This window comes from Chinchilla lanigera, unplaced genomic scaffold (assembly GCF_000276665.1).
Source record: "Chinchilla lanigera isolate Chin_1 unplaced genomic scaffold, ChiLan1.0 scaffold00033, whole genome shotgun sequence".
Taxonomy (NCBI): Eukaryota; Metazoa; Chordata; class Mammalia; order Rodentia; family Chinchillidae; genus Chinchilla; species Chinchilla lanigera.
The window spans coordinates 21,720,260-21,745,646 of record NW_004955434.1 but is presented as its reverse complement, the minus strand read 5'-3'; the positions used below and the strand labels follow the sequence as shown (position 1 = coordinate 21,745,646).

The 25,387-nt window shown below is 43.6% G+C and overlaps 2 protein-coding genes across 4 annotated transcripts in view; one reads left to right on the top strand and one right to left on the bottom strand.

Annotated features, from left to right (window-relative positions):
- Positions 1-1,602, top strand: Rps6 (ribosomal protein S6; the record flags this gene model as incomplete). Its single annotated transcript, XM_013516306.1, is given in 3 exon segments — positions 1-127; positions 1,223-1,380; positions 1,470-1,602. Coding segments are annotated over 3 exon segments (381 nt in total), but the record flags the coding sequence as incomplete, so codon positions are not given.
- A 3,202-nt stretch (positions 1,603-4,804) lies between these two features.
- Positions 4,805-25,387, bottom strand: part of Dennd4c (DENN/MADD domain containing 4C) — a 100,775-nt gene continuing 80,192 nt past the window's right edge. For 2 of the 3 annotated variants that reach the window (XM_005388729.2, XM_013516305.1), the window contains 10 exons: positions 21,947-22,124; positions 20,809-20,918; positions 20,048-20,223; positions 16,747-16,929; positions 15,225-15,420; positions 12,758-13,003; positions 11,421-11,538; positions 7,784-7,934; positions 6,364-6,428; positions 4,805-5,617 (listed from right to left, as the gene is read on the bottom strand). In XM_005388729.2, coding sequence (XP_005388786.1) covers positions 5,481-5,617; positions 6,364-6,428; positions 7,784-7,934; positions 11,421-11,538; positions 12,758-13,003; positions 15,225-15,420; positions 16,747-16,929; positions 20,048-20,223; positions 20,809-20,918; positions 21,947-22,124 — 1,560 coding nt within the window. In that variant the 3' untranslated portion in view covers positions 4,805-5,480. The remainder of the gene's footprint in view (positions 5,618-6,363; positions 6,429-7,783; positions 7,935-11,420; positions 11,539-12,757; positions 13,004-15,224; positions 15,421-16,746; positions 16,930-20,047; positions 20,224-20,808; positions 20,919-21,946; positions 22,125-25,387) is intronic. The other variant, XM_013516304.1, reaches the window with a different exon arrangement.

Below are 25,387 nucleotides of genomic sequence, written 5' to 3'. Positions count from 1 at the left end.
CTGACGGACACCACGGTGCCCCGGCGCCTGGGCCCCAAGCGGGCGAGCCGCATCCGCAAGCTGTTCAACCTGTCCAAGGAGGACGACGTCCGGCAGTACGTCGTGCGGAAGCCCCTGAGCAAGGAAGGTGAGGCCGGCCGCCGTGACCGGGTGCGCTGCGGGTTCAGAGGCGGCGGGGAGCGCCTCGGGGAGACGTGCGCGTGCGCTGAGCGCGGTGCGTAGCGCCTTTGCTTTTCCCACAGGTTTGGGCAAGATTGCACGGGGTTTCTAGTACTGCTGTGGCTTACGCCTCTACAGTGGTATCGGTGTACGATCATAATTTGGTTTGGGGGAAGGCGGCTGGGGTTGTGTTTGCCGCCTGATGCGGAGTTTGCTAAAGAAAGTGAATTTTTGGCCAGACCCTGTGTGAACCAGCCTGGAACCGTCCGCGGACGGGCGCCCTCGCCAGCCGCGCGACGCTGTGTTCAGTGCACGCTGCGTGCGCAGCAGTCTCACGCCGAATACCCGAACATCCGTCACACGCTAAGCGCTGCGGATAGTGGTGCGCCCAGTTAAGGTCCTACCTTAGGGCGCACACACGCAGTGCCCTGTGACCTGGAATTCCAGGGGAGTGATCCAGTGGAAGGTGTTTTTTAAACGGTGCTTACTCGGAGAACGCAAAATATGACTGCTGACCTTAGACCGTGTCTGAAAAGTTTCCGCTCCATATTGGACCTATAACCGACCCCTAAGCAGTTTGGAGCACAGTTCAAACCCTAAATGAAGATACTAACAAGCCACGTGGTCTGCTGTTTCCCGGATTGACACCTGTCATAGGAAACAGACTGAGGCCTGAAGGGACCCTCACTATGGTAGGGTGGGTGATGTAGGTAATGCCAGTTTTAATACTGATAACATGGTGAATGTCTTAAAGCATAATAGGTATTTTTTTCAGGATTTCAGTTTTCCCTCTCGCAGCATTTAGCCTCAGATTTTTATTGATGAGACAGTGTACTTTTAGTGTTTAGATGTGGCGTAGTTTAAAATGCCTCGGTAAGCGAGTTTTCATAGGTGCTGCTAACGTAAACGTGTCTTGTTACCACGCAAGGCACGGCTTTTACACCTGTCTCTCCATGTGGGGATTAAAGCCAGGCTCAGGTGCACGCTGAGTACGCAGTCTGCCGCTGAGCAGCACTCCACCAATGAGGTGTTTGAGCAATGACCGAGTCCTCTGAATTTCTAGGGAAGAAACCCAGGACTAAAGCCCCCAAGATTCAGCGGCTGGTCACTCCTCGTGTCCTTCAACACAAACGCCGCCGTATCGCTCTGAAGAAGCAGCGCACTAAGAAGAACAAGGAGGAGGCTGCAGAATATGCTAAGCTTCTGGCCAAGAGAATGAAGGTGAGTCCACGATGGGCGGGGATGAAACCGGAATGGCTCTGGATTTGTACTTTTCACCTGTACAAAACCTGAACTGTTCTGTTTTTTAGGAAGCCAAAGAAAAACGCCAGGAACAAATTGCCAAGAGACGCAGGCTGTCCTCTCTGAGAGCTTCTACTTCCAAGTCTGAGTCCAGTCAAAAATAAAATGCTTAAGTAACAAATAAATTAGATCTGACCTCAAGCCTCCTTTGTTGACTTTTTACTGATGAGGTAACTAGAGAATAAAAGGACACATTTTGAGAGAGGGAGAGGGTTGCTAGCACAAAACACTAAGGCTTTTTCAGAAAGGCATACAGTCATTTAGGGAAAATAAATGACTCATTTTTAATGTCAGAGTTTATTTTGTGGGCTACAGTTCAAATAATACAGAAAATACTGTAATATGAAAAGTGCCCTGGTGGAGGTGGATGTCGTGTTTCTACAGAGCTTGACAAGAGTTAGTGGAGAACCGTTTTTATGACATCACAGAAGCTTTTTAAAACATGGCAGATACTGCATTAGCAATTTTAACTCCTAAATTATTTGTGCTTTGACTTCTAAAAAAGGGGAGTTGACTAAAATTTAGAGGCTCCGGGGTATATGTAACTGGGATATTTGCCTACCAGGCCCTGGGCCCTGTATTCCCTTGCAATCCACACAAGACTTTCATCAGTGAAAAATGGAGATTCTTTTCTGCCCTAAGGTATCAAGTTTGCAGAGTAAGTTTGATTTATTAAGTTCAGTCTTGAACAGGTTGTAAGCGTTCACCTTCCACGATCACTGGCAGGGGGCCGGAATCGCATGGGTCAGGTGTGGACCAGGACACCCCTGTGCGTCTGTCTTGCTGTTACATGGCTGAACAGCATCCACTGCTCTTCATCACCTCAAAGACTGGAGAGACTTCAGAAACACAACGTTCAACCAGGGAGGATCTGCGAGGGGGTTCCTGCCATTGTGTCTTAATTTTTAAAAAATTTAAACTATTTTGATAACCCCATATATATTTTACCAGAAGAATACAATTTCAAAAAAGCTTTAACCTGTGTAGCCAAAAATTTCACAACCTGAATGTATATGGGAGGCCTGGCTGAAGATCTGCATCTTTAAAATACTGATGATTCATAAAGTGAATTTTAATTTGTACTATAAATTGAAGGACCTGAAAAGGGAACTGGAGCATTTCTGAAAGTTACCAAAGAAAAAACATTACAATGATTATTTGTCACAAGACCTGTTCATGTCGCCAAGTTCGGTATTTAAGCAGCACCTCAGTTAATGATTCTCGAAGAATACAGCCATGAAAAGCCAGATCTAACTTGGTCATGAATTGGGAATTTCTGGTTAGGATGATGAAGATACATTATACTGCGAAAACACTCAACACTGATAATTATCAGAAGTTACAAGAGCCTGTTAAATTCATTAGGTAAATCATAAGTCATGTACTTTCCTAGGATCAACCTCCAAAACGCTACCAGAGGCAGTATCAAACCCCAAATCAACGTCAGACTTCGCTGAACAATCTAATCTGAAAGGTTTGTGTGTGTGTGTGTGTGTGCGCGCGCGCGCGCATGCACGCACGTGCGTGTTGTGTTAGTACTGAGCATTGATCTGAGGTCTTGCATATGCCAGGCAAGTGTTCATTAATGAGCGATACCCTTGGCCTGAAAGACTCTTTAGAAGTTAAATCAAGGTTAAAGTGTTCTGAGTTATGTCATTCTGGAGACTTAGAAACTTCTCCATACACTAGATACCTAGTAGGGGTTTTTTCCCTGTGAATTTTCACTGTTTGCATAGGTAGAGAAAGCATTTAGGAGATTTATTACAAATCAGTCCCTTGCCAAATGGAATGGAGAACACCTGTAATCCCAGTACTCAGAAGGCTGAGGCCAGGGGATCACAAGTTTAACGTGGCTTTATATAAGAAGTTCAGGGCCAGCCTGGACTACTTAGACCTTGCTTAATCCCCTGCCCTCTGCCACACCAGTCCCTACAGATCAGATAGCAGCAGGCTAAGGTTTCCAAGATTATGACTGCCAGAAGTCATTTCACATGTTATGAAACCAGTGAAAAAGCAAGTGGACAGCACGGTGATCTCTTGGTGGCTCAGCCTACAGAGCCTAATTCTTTTCCTACCTTTAATAACTGTAAAAGCTCATACCTTAAAAAAAAAGTCCATTTAGTTTTTTGCTTTTAAATGTGTATCTTCAGAACACATTTTTGTAAATAGGAAATACTTCGGTGAATAACAATTTAGTTCCACTAAGAAAGACAAAAAATAGCAAAACAGTATTGGGATTCTAACCAAGAGCCTTAAAATTTTAACAGACACAAGCACAAGAAATTTAAGATTATTTTTCATTTTATTCGGTCTCAATTTTTTATACGCAAAGTATTCCAAAATTTGTTGGGTCAGTAAGTGTTAAGTTGTAAATTGCAAAAATATATATTCTTTATATAGTGCAAAAGGTCTACTCTGAAGATAAGATTGCATATAATTTCTAACAAATTTTTTCACTTAGCACTCTGACAAATTCAGACTAGATTGCATGGTCAGATTAACCCTTTTAAACGCTGAAAGACTGACACAGTAACTATAACGTTTAAAAGGTTTTAACATGTACTCTACAGACGTAATTCTTGTGTACCAACATTCCTTTGTGATTTACTGTGACTACGCACTACGGTAGATCTCCATTTTTAAAATACCGATGATCCATAAACAAACAATCTTAACTGATATTGTGAATTAAAGGTCCTGAAAAGCAAAAGGGAACTGGAGCATTTCTTGAAGTTACCCAAAGAAAAAAGGATTGACATTTTGATGGGGGGATAACTTACCACAAGACCAGCATCTGCAAAATTACTATAAATGCACATTTTCAGCAACCAGCATTTTAAGCCACGCAGGGAATTAAGGAAACTTACTGCTCTAGCGGGTATTCTTAACAGAGAGCATGGTAAGTGCATGTGAGCCCGTGATCTCCTTAAACCTACCAGCAATGAGCTCAGTAAGCTTTAAAATTTTAAGACTTAATTGATTCAACCTAAAAAACAATATTTACAAATACACATTTTTACTTATTAACATACAAATTAAATATTATACATGAATACAACTTCTGTGTGCAGTGCAAGTTTATCCCACAGGTTTTTTGTTTTTTCAGACAGGGTCTGACTATGCAGTTCAGGCTGGCCTTGAACTCGCTATGTAGCTCAAACTGGCCTCAAAGTCATGGCAATCCTCCTGCCTCAGCTTCCCAAGTGCTGGGATTACAGGCGTGCACCACCACGCCCAGCTACCCTACAGGTTATTTAAAGTGACCAACTGCAACAACCTACATGCCTGAACAAAGATTTCAGGACTGAATATACACATCAGCGCTCTAAACGTAACTTACAAGTAAGTGTAAATTATGAAGTTTATTTCATTTTAACTATTTGACTCATTCCAATTTTAAACTCACTGCAAATTAACACGGTATTTGAAAAGGATGGAAGTACCTAGATATTCAAGATTAACTCATAATGCAAAATAATATATAATATAAAAGGTGAGACATATATTAAATTTAAAGTCAGAGGGAAGGCAGTTGTCATGACATTCGGGTAACTGTGAGATTAATGACTACCGATGGTTTAGCAGTAGTCACTGGTAAGTAGTGAGAGTCCTAACACAGAACTACGGCACCACGCAGTCTAAGAACGTTAATAAATACACACTGAAAACGCGGACCTACGACGCCCCCACAGCTCCACAGTCTCACGCCCCGTCTGTCTGGGTGTGCGCAAAAACAAACAATGCTGACATCAACACGGTCTCATCATTCCTACCGGCCCACCACCAATACTGAGAGACCCAAAAGCCGGTCTCCACAGAGGCAGAGCAACAGCTCAGGAGCTGAGACTCCTCAACGCCAGCAAGCCGTGGGGCACCTCCGGGTACTTTCTACCGAGCCGGCTCGGCATGGGTCCCCTCACTGCGCCGTCCACGAGCGCAGCTTCCGCTGTCTCCACCTTTCTTAGGACTGAAAACCCTGAGTGTCTCCAGACCAGCTGCCCCGGCGCTGCCCACAGAACTCAGATGAGAGGGGCTCCGAAACACTTCCGGCACCACTCCACACTGGTACTCGGGGGGGCATCAATTTTCTGTAACTTCTCAAGAATCTGTGAAGACAGACTATTGTACGCAAGTCCATATTCATTGTCAAAAGCCTCTGAAAGACATTTTTAAAAATGCAATTGTAATTTGTTAGTAAGGAAAAAAAGCATTTAAAAATGGTACTGAGTGAAAATATGTGTATTTCACTTTTTTCCCCCTGTGGTGCTGGGGATCGAACCCGGGGCCTTGTGCATGCACGGCAAGAGCTCGATCACTGAGCCACGCCCCAGCCCAAACATTTCAAATGCGTATGTAAAAGGTACACCCCTTTTCAAAAGCAGGCGTTTACACACACCAGCTGTAATTCTTCCAAACCCTTCTGTTTTGGGACCTGAACCTGGGGCCCTATGCATGGCAGGCAGATGCCCTACCACTGGGCTATACCCCCAGCTCACCAGCTACATTTTTTGTGTTTTGAGACAAGGTCTTGCTGTGGAGCTCAGGCTGGGCTTGAACTCACTATGTAGTCCAGGCTGGCCTCGAACTTCCAGCAATCCTCCTGCATCAGGCTCTTGAATGCTGGTATTGCAGGAGTGCACCACCATGACTGGCTATACCAGCTACATTTAGGGAAAAAAAATTGCTCTAGAAAAGAAAGCTGCCAGGCATGGCGACACACACCTGTAATCCCAGCACTCGGGGCGGAGCCAAGCAGATTGCTGTGTGCTCGCAGTGAGCCTGGGCTACAAAGTGAGTTCAAAGCCAGCCTGAGCTGCACAGTGAGGCTCTGTCTCAAAACAAACACACACACACTCACACACACCCCTAAGAACCCTTTTGTTAGTCCATCAACCAACTTACCAATGTCAATATTTTCTCTTCCAAGAGACACGAGTGATAAGAAGAGGATTTCTCTGTATAAACTCCTATAAAATACATGTATTTTAAAAGTTAATGGGTAAACAGCATAAAAAAAAGTATACACAGATGCAAGTTTTTTTTAAAATGGTGAAAGTAGATTTAAATTCTCTAGTGAGCTAACAGTTTTACACCATATAACTATCCCGGCCTTCTAGAGGTATATGAGCTCATACCTTTAGCTGGGTAAAGAGCACAGTGAAATCCATGTACTATCTTTTGCACCACCAAAAGTCTCCTTCAAATTTTAAATTTTAGCTCGGTGTGGTGACGGACCCCTATAACCTGAGCTCTTGGAAGCTGAGGCAAGAGGACTGCAGTGACTTTGAAGCTAGCTTGAACTACGTATCAAACAAAACAAAAAAACAGATTTACAGGGAAAACATTGTAAGGTAATACTGGTTCTAACAACATCTCACGTAGCTTTCTTTAGAAGCTTCAGAGGCCATAATGTGACATTTCTACCAGTATTTTTTGCCCTTTCACCACAAATCATGAAGCAAACTGCTCTCTGGATTGTGAAGGTCATCCCTTCCTCAGCAGCTGGGAATCCAAGTGGATCCATCTATTTCCGTGATCAACTCCTGCTCTAGCACTTCTGCGATTACCTTCAAGGATGCCATTCTTAAGGAGACTTTATTTAAGAGACCCTGGAAATATCAGTCACATGTGAAATGATTGTGACTTTCTTTCTAAAGCATCTACTGCAGAATTCACTTACACTGAAATAGGGACGAGCAGTGATCCAAACATGTTAGCAAACAATAATGCAAGGATCTAGACAGCTTCACATCCTTCATAATTCTCTGCTTCTACCTCCTTCCTAAGTCTACTCGGAATCTCATGTTATTTTAGGTCCAACAAGAAAAATGTGTGGGTATCAGGGGACCGTAACAAGTAGCACACAATGCTAATAAAGTCACAGAAGGTTTCCAGTGGAGCGCAGCAGAAGTGTTTGCAAAATACATAGTACATTTTAGCTATCAACGATTTACCTTCCCAAGATTTACTCTACCAGACAGATAATTTATTACGTGTGCTCAATTATTAATGCACAGTAGGGCAGCACTCATCACTGTTTTGCAGAGAGTACGTATTTCTCTTACAACTAGAGGTACAGTATTTGACAAAGAAGGGGGGCAGTACCAGCAGCACCAGCTAACTAGGCAAGTGCTCTGCCTCAGAGCCGCAGCCCCTGCCCTTTGCAGACAGGCTCTTGCTATGCTGCCCAGACTGGCCTCAGACTTGCAGTCCTCCTGCCGTAGGTTCTCAAGAAGCTGGGATTACCAGCCCAGCTAAAACTAAATTCTTTAAGCCATGCAACTGAGCGGCTCCGAGTACCAGGAACGGGGTTATTTATTACCTCTGTCTCTGCACGTCGGGCCTCATCTGCTGGGAAAGCAGAGTGATGGGCTTAAGGACATCATTGTGCTGAATGCTCTGCCTGACGGCTTCCACTAAGGCGCTGGTTGCCTGCTGCTCCTCAGACAGAAGACACCCTTTCTTCTCAGAACCTAACGATCAGAACACAGTCGGTGAGAAACACGTCTCCCCAGTCCCCAGTGAAGCTCTCACCGCACGGTCACTCTCCTTTTGTCCACCGAGCACCACCTCGGCCTCGCTCAGTTATGTCACACTGTGCCCGCCAAGAAGACTTTTCCTGCTCCCTTGATTTTTATTTTGTTTTCATTCATTGACTGGTTTTTCTGAGACAGGGTCTCAGTACACAGTTCAGGCTGGCCTTGAACTCACCACAACCCTCTTGCTCAGTCTCCTGAGTGCTGGGATTACAGGTGTGTGCTACCACGCAAGGCTCCTCCTGTTCCCTTTCTGTAGGAGAAATCTGTTCCCTGGCCCTTCCCAATGTAAAGCTTCCTATCTGAGGATGGGATGTGAAAGCCTGCATCCCGGCCTGCATCTGTGACCCTAAAGCAAGCGTCATTGATGATAAAACAGACAGACAAAGGAAGCCTAAATTCCCTGAAGACAGAACAATTGTTAATCATCCCTAGAACTTCGTTTTCTCCTAATTTTCTTTCTTTAACTTGTAAATAAAAATCATATATGGTGTACAGTATGATTTGTAACATCTTTGTGTGAGAATTTTAACCTTAAGCTTCTGTTACTTTCTATTAAAACAGCTATTTAATCCTAATTAAAACAAGAATAATTATAGAACTACTAAAAACACATTTATATAGCTTTCACAGATTAAAAAACTATTTCACAGCCAGGCATGGTAGTGCATGCCTGTAATCCCAGCATTTAGGAGGCTGAGACAGGAAGTCTGCTATGAGTTTGAGTCCAGCCTGGGCTACAGAGTAAGTTCAAAACCAGCCTGAAGTACAAGGCCCTGTCTCAAAAAAACCAAAACCAGAACAAAACACAAAAGCATTTCAAGGGTAGAGGAGAGCTGGATCATATATGAATATTAAACATATAGAAATTAAAAAACTATGTTTGGCCTAGAAAAAGTAATTGATAATATAGGCAATTCCAGGAACCATACAGTTTTACTTATACCCCTATCAGCATAAACTGGAACTATGTACCCGCCGTCAGCTTCACTCGAGGGCCTGTCATAAAGTAACGTACCTGTCACAGAGCACAGCTCCAAAATAAGCTACTAGTGCTCTGTGACCCAGTAAAGCAGCACAGCTCTCCGATGGGACTGCAAGTGGCAGCACTGGCTGCTTGGATTCTGATCTTAGCTTTTCAGCGAAATGCCGACCTCCGAATAGACCTGACTCTCATGCTATGCGGACTTCAGAGCCTATCCCAAATATAACAAGCAACTCCACCGTTTCTTTTTCAATTCAGCTTTAAGAATAGCACTTTACTGCAGTACAACTCTCAGAACACACACTTCCCCAGTGGAAGTGTGCAACAGTTTTGCTGTTTCATTCTTCTGAGACAAGCTGTCACTATGTACCCCCTCATGGCCTCAACCTTGCAGCAATCTACCTGCCTCAGCTTCCCAAGTGCTGGGATTACAGACGTGCACCGTCAGGCCTGGCTACCACGGTTTTTAAATGTGTGACAACCACCACTCCATCAATTTTAGAATACTTTCACCACCTCGAAACAGAAGCACCCCTTCAGCTTTCTTGACACAGGCAACCAACCGCTCCCCCACGTTCTGCTTCCATGTATTTTCATGTCATAAAAACCTCACAGAAAGGAAATGATACCCATGCTTTTTGTGGCTGGCTTCTTCTGTTTTCAAGATTCCCCCGCTGTAGCATGTGTCAGTGCTTTACTACTCTTTCTGCTGCCAAACAAAATTCCACCGTATGGCTGTAACACACGGTGCCTACTCACGAAACGGTGAACACTTAGGTTATTTCCATTTAAGCTATTATGAAGAATGCCACCAGTAACATCCGGGCATTAGTTTCTGTGTGAACTCAGGGTAACTACCGCTTTGAGAGCTGTGAGGGCGTCTTCCCAGGCAGGCGCACCATTTTACATTCTGGCCAGCAGTGCGTGCGGGTTGCGGCTGCTCCCCACCCTCACTGCCTCTGCTGCTCATGCGAGCGTGTCTGGTTTCTGAGCAGTCCTGGGGACACACGGAGGACACTGCGCCGCCTCCGTGCGTCCGCAATGCACCTGCCTGCTGGTCACTTCGGACCTTTTCTGGTTATCAGAGTGACCACTGCATTATCCGAGGGCTTGTGTCCAAACAGTCTCTATGGGTGACGCTAGAAATTCAGTGTATCAAAGACGAACAAAGAACACGGAAACTTGTGGCTCAAGTGCCCCCAAATCTTTCTGTTTCTAATGAGATCTGGCAAATTTTCCTGAATAAATGTTTCTTATTTACAGCCTTAGGACAACAGCAGTAACGTTCACGAGCTCCGGCTGTCCCACTGGGAAGTGGGCCGAGGAGCTCCTCACACTGCCATTCTGGAAGCCACATCTCAACTCTTTATATATGTTTTAGTTATTCACGTGTTAAAGACCACTCCTGAAAGATCTGCATTTTCTTTTTCACCACAAATTACAGAACATTTTGCAATACTGTGCCTTTCAAAAGGTACAGGAGGCCGAGCGTGGTGGCGCACCCCTATAATCCCAGCACTTGGGAGGCTGAGGCAGGAGGATCGTTGCAAGTTCAAGACCAGCCTGGACTACAAAGTGAGCTCAAGGCCAGCCTGAACTGCACAGCGAGACCCTGTCTCAAAAAGACAAAAAAAAAATTTAAAAAATAAAAAAAAAGCTAGACTCTTTGAGCCCACACCCACCCACCTGTCGGCAGGTGCAGTTGATCCTACACCAACACATGTATGTTACTCTTCCCCTATACAGAATTCACCATCAGGCCAGGGATGCAACTCAGCTGCACAGCACCTGCCTAGCAAGTAAAGGACCTGAGTTCAACTCCTGGTACCAAAACAAACAAACAAACAAAAAACTGCTCTCAAAATACCCAGTCAAACAAAATTACAAAAAGCTACTCTTCAACTTAGCTGAGCCCTGACACAGCTGAGCAGGTCAGCACAGTAATAAACCAATCTGAACTAATTAAGAAGTTAAAAATAAAGCAAAGTAATTTGTTTCTCTCATCTCTTTAACTGTATCCTTCTTTTTCACTCATTCTCCACTATCTGATAACAAATCACTCACGTGAATGGACCGTACCAAGTGAATGGACCGTACCACAAACCGCAGTTTGCTTATCCATTCCGCAGTTTGCTTATCCATTACTGAGAAAGGGTATCTGAACTGCATCCAAGTTTGTTTTCTTTCTTTCCTTCCTTTCTCTGTCTCTCCTTAACACAAACTTCTCTCGCTCCCTGCCCCTCCATGCCCTCCTCTTCTTCCCTCTCTCTTGCTCACCCTCCCTGTCTAAGATGTCAGCTTCCAGGCTAGCTCCCTGCTTGCCCAGGGTTGCAAGCACCCTGCGTCCGCCTCCCCGCGTGCTGGGATTACAGGCGTGCGCCACCACGCCCGGCTGAGTCTGAGTGTTTAAGCCCTGACTCCAATCTTATTTTACTTACTGAAACTCCTCCAGGAGACATACAGCGGCTCTCCCGGCTCCTGATGAAGGTTGATGTTATCCCACAACAGCTGGACATACACAAGTTTGCTATCCTGCGACAGAGATGACAGAGGAAGCTACAGGAGACCAACAGAAAATATTAGTATGCTAAACACAGTAGTTCCCCACAGGGCTAACAAACTATAAAACAGATGTGTCCTCTCAAAACTGGACCTGAAGTTCTAAACAAAAATTTAAAAATTTTATTAGTATCTGATGAGAACTGTTCTTTTCATTTTCTGGCACAGGTTTCTCTTCTTCCTCCTCCTCCCCTCCGCTTGCCCTCTGCCCCCTTTTCTGTGTCCTGTGAGAGTGTATTTTACTGGAATTGAACCTATTGCCTCATGTCACTATTTTGAGATACGGAGTCACTAACTGCTCAGGCTGTGATCCTCCTGCCTCAGCTTCCCAAACAGCGACCATTATGACTGGCTTATCAATTTCTTAGCCTGACTTTCTAGGATTGAAAGACAACTTGGTAACTGGCACAAAAGTCACATAAAAAGTTAAGCATCAATCACTTTAAGAAGTCAAAGTATAAATTTCTACTATCTTACCAAATAATTTTGTTTCAGCTACTCCATTCAAAATAATGGGTCAAATTACAGTTTATAATACTTTCAAGAGTGTGTTGTACCCCAGCTGTGTGATTTGGTATCTGTCACTAGTCAATATAATAAATACAGTAAGAGTACTGTACTCAGCGTCCAGTGTTTGCAACCACTCGAGTATCACTGCAGCTGTCGGAGTCAGGCAGCGGACAGTAGTACTCATTTTCCCTCCCTCACTAGGCAGGTGACCTTACAGAATCACCTAACTTCTCTAACTTTTAAGTATATCATCTGAGTCCCTTCAAATAAGGCTACTGTGAGGATTTCAGTGAGAATATGACACTTCAGAACAAAAGCGACCCTTCCAGTCCCCTTTTCAGCTACACGCGACCACACAGCCAAGGTCGGGCAGCACGGACACGTGGAATGCTGCGGACAGCTTCACGGGCTGCTTGTGGGGAGACACACGCTTCTCCATCCCTCTTCTACTTGCTGCTGACTGAAATAGGACTCCGAGGCTTGGAAGACAGTGCCAGCTACCCTAGACCAGCAGCAGGGCTCGGGTAAAACGGGGATCATACACAGAGAAGCAAAAAGAATGTCAAGTCCCGGACGCTCCACTACTGAACTTCCACGCAGACTTTAATGTGAGAGAAATAAACCCTGATCGTGCCGAGTTTTTCAGACTCTCAGTAGCTCAAGCCTCCCCGCGGCCGCTCCCGTCTAGTACGAAGTCGGGGCCCACCTGCACACCCCCGTTGCAGTGCTCAGAGGCGAGGATGAGCCCCGGCAGGTTGCTGGGGAGGTCCAAGCGCCGGAAGTACCACACCAGGTTCCAGAAGATGATGGGGTGCTGGTTGATGAAGGAGGGCGAATGAACCACCTGGTCGCCTTCGTTTTCCAACAGCGACTCCAGCTCCTTCCGAAGCACGAGCGGACTCAGATACGGCACAGAGACAGGAGCAGGGCTGGGCCTCTTTCCTACCGGGTCCTTTCAAAAAGTAACGACGAAGTGAATACGATCTGCTTAATTCTGTACACTGAACTGCACCTTCCAGCGAGCTGCTTCTCTCTCCTGTTAAAATCGATTACTACAAGATCACGCAGCACAGTACCGAATGAATGACCTTAAACCAAAGAAACCCACCTCGTGACACTGAAATTACGAGAGCACGCGGGTACTCACATTCCAACACCCCCTAAGCTTCTCTACCACGCTAAGTACAGTAACTTACATGTCTGACTCATATTTTTTCAATTTTTAAGTATGAAATATTTCTTTTTCACATATTTTATTATGATGCCAAAAAATGCCTGCCTTTATTTTCATAATTATTAAGATATGAAGCAATTGCTAATGTTAACATTGTTTACGCCTTTTAAAATTACATCTCATCATTTGCGTTTGACTGCAGCAAAAACTTGAGGAACTAAAGAAAGAGCCGTGTGGTAATGCAAATGAACCGGTAAGCACGGGGCCCTGGGCTCAATTCCAGCCCCGCTAAAAAGCAAATGAAATAAGTAATGAAAACAAAAACAATAAAATCAATGCACAGTTTGTAAACCTATGACCAACTCATTCACAGATGAGCACACCCCGTGCCCAGACTCAGACCTTCAAATGCCATTTCCCAGCGTTTCTGAAAGAAATGGCTGCTTCTAGGAAGGTCTGGGAAAAGAAACGTAATGTGAGCATGGAATATCTTGTGTGAGAAAGCACGGAAGCCTTACACAAACTACAAAAAGATTACTAAATCTATGTGAAAAAAACTAATGAGCCAATTTGTGGAAGCTTCTAGCTGACTGAAGACAGAATAACACGAAGATCAGCGGCGATATAAACTGCAGTGGATTCAAACAAGAGCGTTTACATGAAAAAGTACGTAGGAATATCCTAGTGCCCCAAAGTAACTGGTCACCTTAGAGAACACCAGGGATCACACTTGTTTTGAAAATTGATAAACAGAAGAAAACTCCAGCATTTTTCCTGTCTTTCTAATACTGTGCAATGTGGATCTTTGGAAAACCAAAGGCTTTCTGTATAGCCACCTCTCATGTAACAGAGACGAAAGGACTGAATCAGACGATCACGTCACAGCTTCTAACAAGCGACGCATCTGGACGCTGGGAACACCATCCTTAACAGCATCACGAGACAGCGCTTGTGAAGAAGCTGTCTTACAAAGCAAGCACAGAAAACCCTGAGTCCGCCACAATTAAGCTTCTAGATGCGAACACCAATTTGTAAGATTACAACCCGCCAGATCTGAGCTTCGCTAACCTGGAATATCTAAAGGAGAAATTTACTAACAGGTAAGGGCAGAAAAAGAGTCTATCTATTTCCTCCATCAGAGTTCTGGGGTCCATTTTAGACCTACATAATGATCACATGCGTCATAGAGAATGTGCCCCTGATATAACTTGGCTTTTTCCCATTTCTCTCCCCTCCCTCCCTCACTTACGAAGTTTTGTTTCCCTTTTTTCTTTTCTCATTTTCTAGCCTTTCCCTGCTTTCCTTCCTCCCCCTTCTCCCGTTCCCACCCCCTCTGCACATTTTCTCCGTCTCACAATACCTGTTGCGTATCTTGACGCTTATTTACACTTTCGGTTTCTCACACCAGAGAAACACTGTGCCATCTACATGTGCGTCCAACTTACTTCACTTGAGTATGGAAGAGTCCACTGATTTAAAAAGATAAAAAGAAACCATAACACTCCCTGAACAAGCGCAGGGCGTGGCCCTTACTTGACCCTCAGGCCTCACGCCGCCCCGCTCCCACACCCTGGGCTCGGTGGAGACAACCGGAACTCTGAGCAAAGACGCAAAGACGGAGCAACCTGACGACACTGGCTCTTAGTATAATGGCCTCGTGGTATTTTTTCTTAAGTCCTCAGAGATATATCCTGAGATATTTACAAATAAAACATGTTATTTAAAGTTTCCTCCAGCACAGTCTAGGAAAGGGAAAGTGAATGAAGGTTTACGGCCAAAACCCAAAGCCGACTGAAGCCAGAGGACAAGGCGAGGGGCTCGTGAAGCTCTTCCATCTGGACGTGCTCGATTCTGCCTGCATTAAAACACTTAACAAGTTCATGTGTTTACAGGAAAATGTTTATCACTTTCCATGCTATTAAAATGAGTACACCTTTGAACAATTATGTACCACTATTAACTGCATACAGAAGTGGGCATATGATTACACGTCACATACCGTAACTTCCTGCAGACTGTTGGGAAGACTAACTGTAGAAATGCCATGAAACGGTCGCTGGGAGAAGTCAGTATTTTGCAAAGGCCCTCCCACACTGTGACTTCGAGTCAAAGACACACTTCGCTTTGATGCACCGCTGGGCACTGATGACGTTTTCACAGTCTGGACATCTCCGCTGGCTTTCTTTATTGGATCACTTCAAGAATGAGGGAGAAATTCTGTGTTAAAACCTGTAGAGACGTGTGCACGCTCGAATCTGGTAATCAGAATGACTGATCTGAAAGCAACAATATGCAGTATAAGAACACTGCTGACCTCCTACCCTCTTGTACGGTGAAGCTCTGCATCTTTTCCACTTTTTTTTTATTGTTAGTGTCTGACTGCCTGATCACCCTTATATTCTCACGTCTGGTGGACTGAGCAACTTCGTTGAAGACAGCAGTATGTAATGTAGCAACCACTGTAAATTTCTGTCATTTTGTTTTGAGGTCATGTATCATTGTTGTGCTGTTCCGATTTTGTCTTCATTGTTGTTTTGTTAGTTTTTTTAATTTAAAAAAATTTTTAAGAATCTGTAGCGACAGTGCTCTTTACAATGAATGTGACTCTACTACAAACATCTGAAATGAACAGCACCACCTTTTAGTACTTAAAATTCGTGGCTGGAAGTACAGCTCAACAGTGACGTGTTTGCCCTGTAAGCACGAGGCCTGGGTCTGTCCCAGCACCACGTCGCACCCCAGAAGAAGGAATTCCATTTCTTCAGCACTTCTGTAAACTGCTCAGAAGAACAAACGTACCGGGTGACTGGCAAGGCATGGGAAGAGAACACATGGTATAATTTAAAAGATTAAGTCCTCATTCAGTTGCTTCACTGAAACATTACTCCGTTTGTATTCACATCATCCGGGAGTACCGCTGCACGCAACCGCGCAGAGGTTGGCTCTCCGACCAGCTTGTCACCACGCAAGGGCACAGACCGGGTCTCACTGTTTTTTTATTTCTAGTGCCAAATGTAATGCTCAGCGTACAAACAGGCCACGAGGAACGTGTGACTCCAGCACGGAGCAGTGAGATGCACTTCACACAGGAGACAGAGTCTCTGACACTGGAAATGACTACACAAAGGGAAAAGTATTTTTACTGTTGAGAAGCTTGGTTTGTGAAACTTCACTGGAAAACACCTGACTTAGTTCAAAAACGTTTCACCAAGCCAGGTACGGTGCACACGCATGTAACCCCAGCACTCTGGGGACGAGGCAAGAGGAGCACGAGTTTAAACCCAGAGCGGGCGAAAGAGTGGGTCTGTGAGACCCTCAGAAAAAATGATCTGGGGGGGTGGCTCAGTGCAAAGACCTCTGGTTTGATCCCGTTTATCAGACGCATCCATTAGATATTTAAATACTATGTGAGAGTAAATGCCAAAACCCATGCCTACAGGAGTCAGGTCACTTTTACAAGGCTTTTTAAGTTTGTACAAGGACACCTAACTCACTATAGAGTAATCTGCATCTCACGGTACCTTGATCCAGCCGCACAGCCGGTCTCTTCAGTTATGGTCTCACTGTGCTTTGGGAATTCCATGAGGTCGATCGAGGCAGAGTCTGCGGACTCACACACAGGTGTGTGCTCCGAGGGCTCATCTGCCAGGGGGATGCTGGCACTTTGCAAACTGTCACCAGAGGAACTTGGTTTCAAGAAAAAGCTAAATATGGGGCCAAGAAGGGGGAAAAAGAGCAGGCATTAATGAACTGAACAGCTCACAGGGAGGCACTGCCTGTTCAAGCACAGACACACTTCCACTCTCAGTTCCTCTCTCCTCCTACCCTAAGACAAGGACCGAGCTAAAGCAGGCCAGCATGAGACTGCTTCAGTGCCTGAGAACAATTAAAGAAAGCTGTAACGAGGGAAAGGCAAAAGATTTTATTAATTCCCTAAGTGGGGTTGGGTGGGCAGGGAAGGAGGGAGGGGAGGGGAGGGAAAGGGGAGGGGAGGAAAGGGAAAGGGAGGGAGTTTGGGAGGGAAGGAGGGGGGAAAGGAAGAGGACGGCAGGAACGCAGGCAGGGGGGGGGGCAGCAACAGCACCATGTTAAAATATGTCAACCTGTCATTGTTTACAATATCCTTCTCTCCTGGTTATAAATCTCTCGTTTGTCTAGTCATTTCTGCTCTTCTCTGCTCGTTATTTTATTTTCATCTTCTCTTTCTCCTCCCATTGGATAGGGACTTCGTGAGGGTAGGGCTTCACAAGGAACGTCAGAATTTTCTGAGATTATGGCACGGTTAGGAATCTTGATAAGGGCTTGATTCACACAAATGTATGCACCTACTTTCCCAAGGGTATATTAAGATGTGTACATCTTGCTGTGTCGTTAGTAACACGCACGCTGAAGTCTTTGGGAGAGCAATTCCTTCACCTCACTTCTGTTCTGAGACAGGGTCTCACTGGGTAGCCTCCAACTCACGGGGCAGCCCCAGCCCCGGGCTAGTCTCCCAACTCCCGACATTCCCAGCCTCCCTCCTGCTGAGATTACAGGCACGCACCAGGCTTCCACTTACTCTTTAATTAATGAAGAATACGCTAAGCTGCTAAAAGATGAAGAGACAGGTGACAACGCATAGTAAAATGTGAACTGGAAAATACGAGGATGGGCACACGAGTGTCCGCCGTTGGAAGAAAAGCCTTTATACCTGTTAGCGACGTCGGTCGCCGGTGGAGGGCGTGCCGAGGGTGAGCAAGGCCCCGGTTTCAGTCCGTGCCGCCTCCCACCACCCACAACGTCTTTAAATTTGTTCTAAAAGTGAAATTTCTCATAATGACATACTGGGGGGAAAATCAATAATGCTCTATTTACCTAATGAGAAAATGTTTAAAAGATCCTCGTAACAGCTTAAAAAACACAACAAAAAAGTACAGGACATGTGGAAAGTAATTTAAAACTCTACTAAGAACCTATCTGAAAAATATGGAAAGATAGATATATCATACTCAGGTAATCCTGAAAAATGGTCCATTTTCCCCAAATTAATCTATAAATCTTATGCAATCTCAATGAAAATCTAAATGGATTGTTTGTGTGTGTGTGTGTGTGTGTGTGTGTGTGTGTGTGTGTGAACTGAAGCTCATTCTCAACATTTATAGAAAAGAGTAAGTAACTACAAACAGAAAAAAAATCCAAGAAAAGGAACTCTCCCTCCCAACCAGCCATGGCAACTTGCTATCGGTGAAGACAGGACAGTTTATTTAGTAGATGACACTGTGACAATTAGCTTGTATAGAGAAAAATAAAAAGTGGGTTTCTCCACACAAACATGGAGTTTAGATAAATTAAACACCTATCAGAGGTAAAATACCAAGAACATTCAGTCTAGATGTACACAGCCTTGTGTTTGATTTCCAGCACTATAAAAAAACATAATACTCAGGGAGAAGATCTTAATATCTAGTTATAGGGAACAACCTTTTTTTTTTTTTTTTTTGAGACAGGGTCTTGCTATGCAGTTCAGGCTGGCCTTGAACTCACTATGTAGCCCAGGCTGGCCTCTAACTCACAGTGATCCTCCTGCCTCAGCCTCCTGAGTTCTGGGATTACAGGCATGTGCCACCACTATGCCTGGCACATGGGAAATAAGTTTTAAAACAAGACTCCAAGAGTACAACTCCTAAGTGGAAAATTAATGGATAATGACATAAAAATTAATCGTTTTTCTTCATGGAATTAATATCAAGAATATTCAACTTAGACCAACATGAAAAAAAAAAACTTAAAAAGTAGGCAAAGAATATAAGCAAGTCACAGAAAATGCTGAACAATAATACAGACACAAACTATAGTATTCAGAGAAATTCAAAAAACAATGGTGTAACACAATCACAATGTGAACACAGAAAAGTGCTATTACCAATTGCCAATAAGGCTGTAAAGCAATGAAACTCCTGGGTACTACTGGAAGGACAGAAAGATGTGGGAAGTAATCTTCCAGGGAACAAGCCAGTGATCTCACATCTGACTATTTTCTGACAGAAAGTACAACTCCAAAGGGACGCACATAAGAGTACTAATCTTTGTGCCTAAAACTAAAAGGAAAGATCCAAAGGAAACACCTCTACAACTGCAGTTTTATTTCAGTTTTTGTTCTGAGCAATTCAAGCGGCCTGTGGCGGCTCAGGTTACATGTTCAGCATATGGGAGCAAACCACTGGGTTTCATTCTCAGCAATCAAAAATGAAACAGACAGTAGACAATATACATGGTTCACCTGCTCCACAAAACATTAAGTATGATTACTCAGGTCAGTGTGCAGTCACCAAACTGTGAGTTACTTAATGACTGAGCAGACTAGCTGGCCTCCAGCGGCCTAACCCTCACTCACCTTACTGCACCCGACAGTGGTAACGAGGAGAAACTACAATCAGGAGGCCACCACGGCAGAAGGCACGAAGGAAAGCCTCACATCAGAATTCTGAGCGGTCTACAGTGAGAGTTTCTCTCCAAGAATTAATGACTGCTAGTAATCACACATTAAATAAAATGGAAAAGCAGCCGGGCACAGTGCAATACCAGCACTTGGACGCTGAGGCAGTAGGATACTGAGTTCAAGGACAGCCTGGACTACACAGGGAGACTAAAAGGAAGAAGAAAGAAGAAAAAGAAAAGAAAAGAGAAGTCACCTACGTTGCTAGTATTTTCTACTTAAACACTGACGATGAAAGACAGGAAGAAAGGAATGCCTGGAACGTACTATGAATGTTTCACTCTTACCCTAGGAGTTGTGCCTGCTGGAGGACACTTACCTCTTAAAGGAGCTTTTGTAATACTAACCTTGCAGAGCCTCTCAAATCTTTAAATTCTACATTGAGAAGAGGCAAGAAGTTGCTTTTACAAAACGGACAAGTTGTGTTCAAATTTGAATCATCTGCTGTCCATCCAGCCATAATTTCTTCATCATAAACTAGGGCTCCACAAGCTCTACATAGTGAACAACTTGACATCAAAACCTAAGAACAGGAAAATAAGGACATTAAGCTCTCTGCGGTGGGAGCTGGGGATATAACTCAGTGGCACAGTGCCTGCCCGGCAAACACAAGGTCCTAAGTTCAATTCCCGGTACCAAAAAAAAAAGAATTTCAAAAAAGCTTAAAAAAAAAAAAAAAAAGATCTCTGTGGTGAAACAAACCTTAGTAGGCTATTCCAGGCCAGGCATGGGGGTACATGCCCATAATCTCAGCATTTGGGAGGCTGAGGCAGGAGGATCACTGTGAGTTCAAAGCCCGCCTGGGCTACATAGTGATTCAAGGCCAGCCTGAATTATGTAGTGAGACGCTGTCTCAAAAACACAAACCAAACCCCTTTTTTTCAGATAAACAATATTTTTAATCTTCTACTGACCAAATTTGGGATAGTTATACTATAGGCAAAGACATCAACTGATGCATGGCCTTAACTTACATTAAGATACCAATCAATTCAATGAGATGCCATTTCACTATTCTGTCCACGAAGGTCTCACAGGATTTCTTCAATGCTGTTAAATAAAATACGTTTACAGCCACTTTAGCACGGGCAGCCCAGCGAGCTTTTACCTCCATTGCACAGTTCTGACAGATGCTGGACATGCTGGTGTTCTGAGACGAGCCACGGTCTGATTTCTCCGAGTCCTGTCCCTTTGTGCCGCCTGGCAACGGAACTTCATCTGGAGGGGGCAAACACAGTAAGGACGAGCCCTGACGCCCTGGCCGTACACGTGAAAGTGTTTCTGAAGTAAGTGTCACGGCCTGCAGTTTCTTCCAACGATTCAGTACAGAAACACACAGGGGTGTATGTGTGTACACATAAATTTAATGAAAGTTAACCAATCTAGGTAAAGGGTACATAACTGTTCACCACACAAGGCTTTCAACTTTTCAGGAGAATTGGAATTTTTCATTTAGAAAGTCAGAGAAAAAGAGGTTATAATTTCTTAGAATGACAGCTAAGAAATTGCAGTGATACACCCAGAAATATTTAAAACCTGTTCACACACTGACCCACTCAGACAAATAGTTAAAAATACACTCTGCCAAGACCCCACCCCACATACTCAATCTTCAAAGCTTTAGCCAAAGGCTTAGGTACTTGCATAGGTTTTTGTTTTTTTTTTTTGTCTTTTTGAGACAGAGTCTCGATATGCAGCTCAGGCTGGTCTTGAGCTCACAGCGATCCTCCTGCCTCAGCCTCCCGAGTGCTGGGATTACAGGTGTGCGCCACCACACCCAGCCCTACTTGTATATATTCTTAATCAAATTCCCTAAATGATTCTGATGTATGCTAAACTTGAGAACTAATGATATAACCCACAAATATATACAACTAAAACATAATGGGTGACTTTACTATTTGCAGAGCATACAAAATCAGAGTAATAGAATGACGTGGTTACTACAAAAAAAAGAGAAAACAAAAAAAAATCTAACATCATCTCAACAAACGGAGAATATAGGGGTGGACAGTAATGGGTGCTTTTTTTTGTCTTTTGAGACAGGGTCTTGCTATGCACATCAGGCTGGCCTTGAACTCTCTCTGTAGCCCAGGCTGGCCTCAAACTCACAGCGATCCTCCTGCCTCAGCCTCCCGAGTGCTGGGATTACTGGTGTGAGCCACCATGCTCCGCTGGACAGTGGGCATTTAAACGGGAAGGAGAGGGACACAGAGGGGAAGGGAAGGACAGATCCCTTCTCGTACCTGTCGGACACTGCACTTTTCCAGCGTCTCCACTGCTGCTGCTACTGCCAAGGCTTGTGCTGCTCTGGGAAAGCTCACTGGAGACCAACCCTGAGATACTTGCGTTAGGAGACACATTCTCGCCCAGAATATGGTCTTCTAGGCCAGCAGGGAAGCTGTAATCTTTACACTCTTCTTCCTTTGGATGAAAAGAGTAAATTCTCACATACACGCACACGTTCTCCACGGGACTATACTCATTCTACTCTTTCCAGATTTAATCCAATCATTAATTAAAACAAATCACCCTTAAACTCCCTAAATCACTTGTTCGATTCACTGCTCATGGAACACCCTTTCCACACTCTGGAACTCTCAAGAAGTAATGTGTAGTACTTCACAAAACCCTGTGCTGTGCCAACTGGGTTTGGGATCTGGCCTCAGTACTCGATGACAAAGCAAAGGAATGCCAGCAGCTCCCTACCTCCAGTGACACAGAGCGGCGCTTCAGAGGCAGGCAGCGGACTAGGGTCGCCAGCACTTACCATGCACGTAACTTTACAGGAATTATTTAACTTCTCTAACTTTCAATTACGTAATTTAAAACACATGGATAATATGAGACTGTTCAAATATGGTTGCTCTGCGAACATCAGCTGAGAATCCAACTGTTCGTGCTAACTTCATCAATATTAGAAGGAAAAAAAGCAAATAAGGTTCCAAATACTAGCTCTTGCTGATTGAATGTTTAGACAGAAAACGTTTTAATAAGCATTTTATTTTTTGTTTCATTGTTCTTTAAAGAGGAAAGATTTATATCTTCTTTGGTATAAAACCACATTAAATGACTTTTTAATTAAATACAGGTAGGAAAAACAGAAAATAAAAGACAAAAACAGCAAAGAGTACAATCAAAATCTTGATCTACCTTTCCACTCACTTAAAAATATACATATGTGATCATATTATAACAAACTTTTACAAATTAGGACACTGGAGATTTTGGTTTTGCTTTTTGGGGGGAAGGAGGCGGGGCATGGGACAAACAGGGTCTCACTATGTAGCTCAGTACGGCCTTGAATTCACTACGTAGCCCAGGCTGACCTAAAACTTACAGCCTCCAGAGTGCTAGGGTTATGGGCATGCACCACCCGCTCAGCTGCGACATGGTTTTTAATCTGTATTTCTTTTCTTTTCTTTTTTTTTTTGGTCTCTTTGAGACAGAGTCTCACTATGCAATTCAGGCTGGCCTTGAGCTCACTTTGTAACCTAGGCTAGTCTCAAACTCACAAAGATCCTCCTGAGTGCTGGGATTACAGACGTGTGCCACCACACCCAGCTTCTTCTCAGGTATTTAATATCAAATCTTTACCGAAGTTATTTTCTTCTGCATTATTAAATTCCCATAATCTATTTTACTGATGTACAGTAATATATTTAATAAATTCCCTGTTGGTCAAACACTGAAAATGCTTTACATTTCATATAAATTAAATTGATGATTCTCTTAGGCTCAAATTCCTGCTTCCTTAGATTAAACCCTGGACAGAATCTATAAACATCTTATAATGTTTGCTTCTTCAGTTGCAAATATCTGCCACCTGCATCTTATTACCCTTTGCCAGGTACTGCTACTAGTGCCGGGCCACAGCAATGAAAAGCTACGTGACTCCCTGGAACTTACACCACCACATACTCCAAGTCCAAATGACCATAAGAAGTATTTTTTTAACACAAGTAGATAAAACTTCAAAAATAAACGGTGCATCCCTTTCTTCATCATAATGCCAAGTTAACATCTTTTGAAGTTATTTTGCCTTTCTGTAACTGACTTTTATAAACTCTTGGTTTTTTGGTTGTTGGTTGTTGTTTGTTTTTGTTTTGTTTTTTTTGGCGGTACCGGGGATCGAACTCACGACCTTGCGCTTGCCAGGCAGGTGCTTATGCCACTGAGCTATATCCCCAGCCCAGTAAACTCTTTTAATACAAAATGCAGGGCTGCAATTATAGCTCTGGGGCTGAACCTTTGCATGCATAAGGCCCTGGGTTCAACTTCCAGCGACACCCACTACACACACACACACAGTTTGTCATAATACTCACTACTATGTACTTTTAAGAGAGGTGATATTTTACCTGTATAGCTTTCCTTCAAACAGCATACAAATCATACTTGTCTAATTTCTTGTCATGCATCTCTATTTTTTACTTAGAGCTTTAGCAATCTAAAATCATATTATCTTAAAAATGCATGACATTTTAAGCATCTATTTTCTGTTTTTCGGAGACAGGATCTCGCCATGTAGTTCAGAGCAGCCTTGAACTCACTTGAACTCAGGCTGGCCTTGAGCTCGTGGTGACCCTCCAGCTCAGCCTCCCTTGTGCTGGGACTAGCGGCGTGCGCCACCACACCCGGCTTTAGGAGGTGGCCCAGCGAGCTCAGCTGGCAGAACATGAGACTCTCAGTCTCGGATACACCACTCTGCCACTTTATCGCCTTTGCTAACCCACAATTTCAAACTCGTCCTTCAAGGCTTACCGTATCATCTGCTTTGCTTTTTCCAGACAGTCCTTGACCTGAGCCCCTTCTTGGTCATTAACGTCCTCTCCTAAGATACTGCTTCTAAGGTTAACCGTGAACTCCAGAGCCAATCTCTATGACTTCAAATCTCACACCTTTTGCTACTCACTACTTGTGCTATCCTGGGAAATTAATTAATCTCTCTGAGTCTAACTCATCTAAACTCATCTATAAAAACAATCCTACTTCATAAGGCTGTTATGAAAAACATATACATATTTTATCTATTCATATACAAAAATACGTAGCTTATACTAGTACCTAGAATACACTCTTACTAGCAAATATTTACAGACATCTGTCTTCTACTATACAATTCTGTAAATTTATAACTCTGTAAATCCATAGATTTCATACTGCATTAAAATTATTTTTCTGTAAAGCAAGAAAAATTTCAAAAAGAGAAAAATTTCACACTCCCATATTCCTAAACAGACATAATGATTAACCCTATTTACAATGATTTTCGAAAGACCTAATCATTTTTGTAATGAAGTATGAAATCTGAGGATTAAGCGGCAGGGTAACATGATATATTAAGGAGATAGATAATTATTTAAGAACTGAAGTGCTATACAAATATAACGACATTATTATTAATTTCAAATACTAATCATTGGCAGTTTCAAGTAATTATACAATGTTTTAGTTTAGAATGATCTATGGAATTAAAAGTAATCCTAATATTCTATTTCTACATTATTCATTTCTTTACATATATGTTCAAGTTATCTTAAGGAAAAAAAAACCAAAATAGGTATAAAGTTTTCAAATAAAAACCAACCAGGGGGCTGGGGATTTAGCTCAGCGGCAAAAGCGCCTGCCTGGCAAGCGCAAGGTCGTGAGTTCGGTTCCTGGTACCGGAGAAAAACCAAAACCAA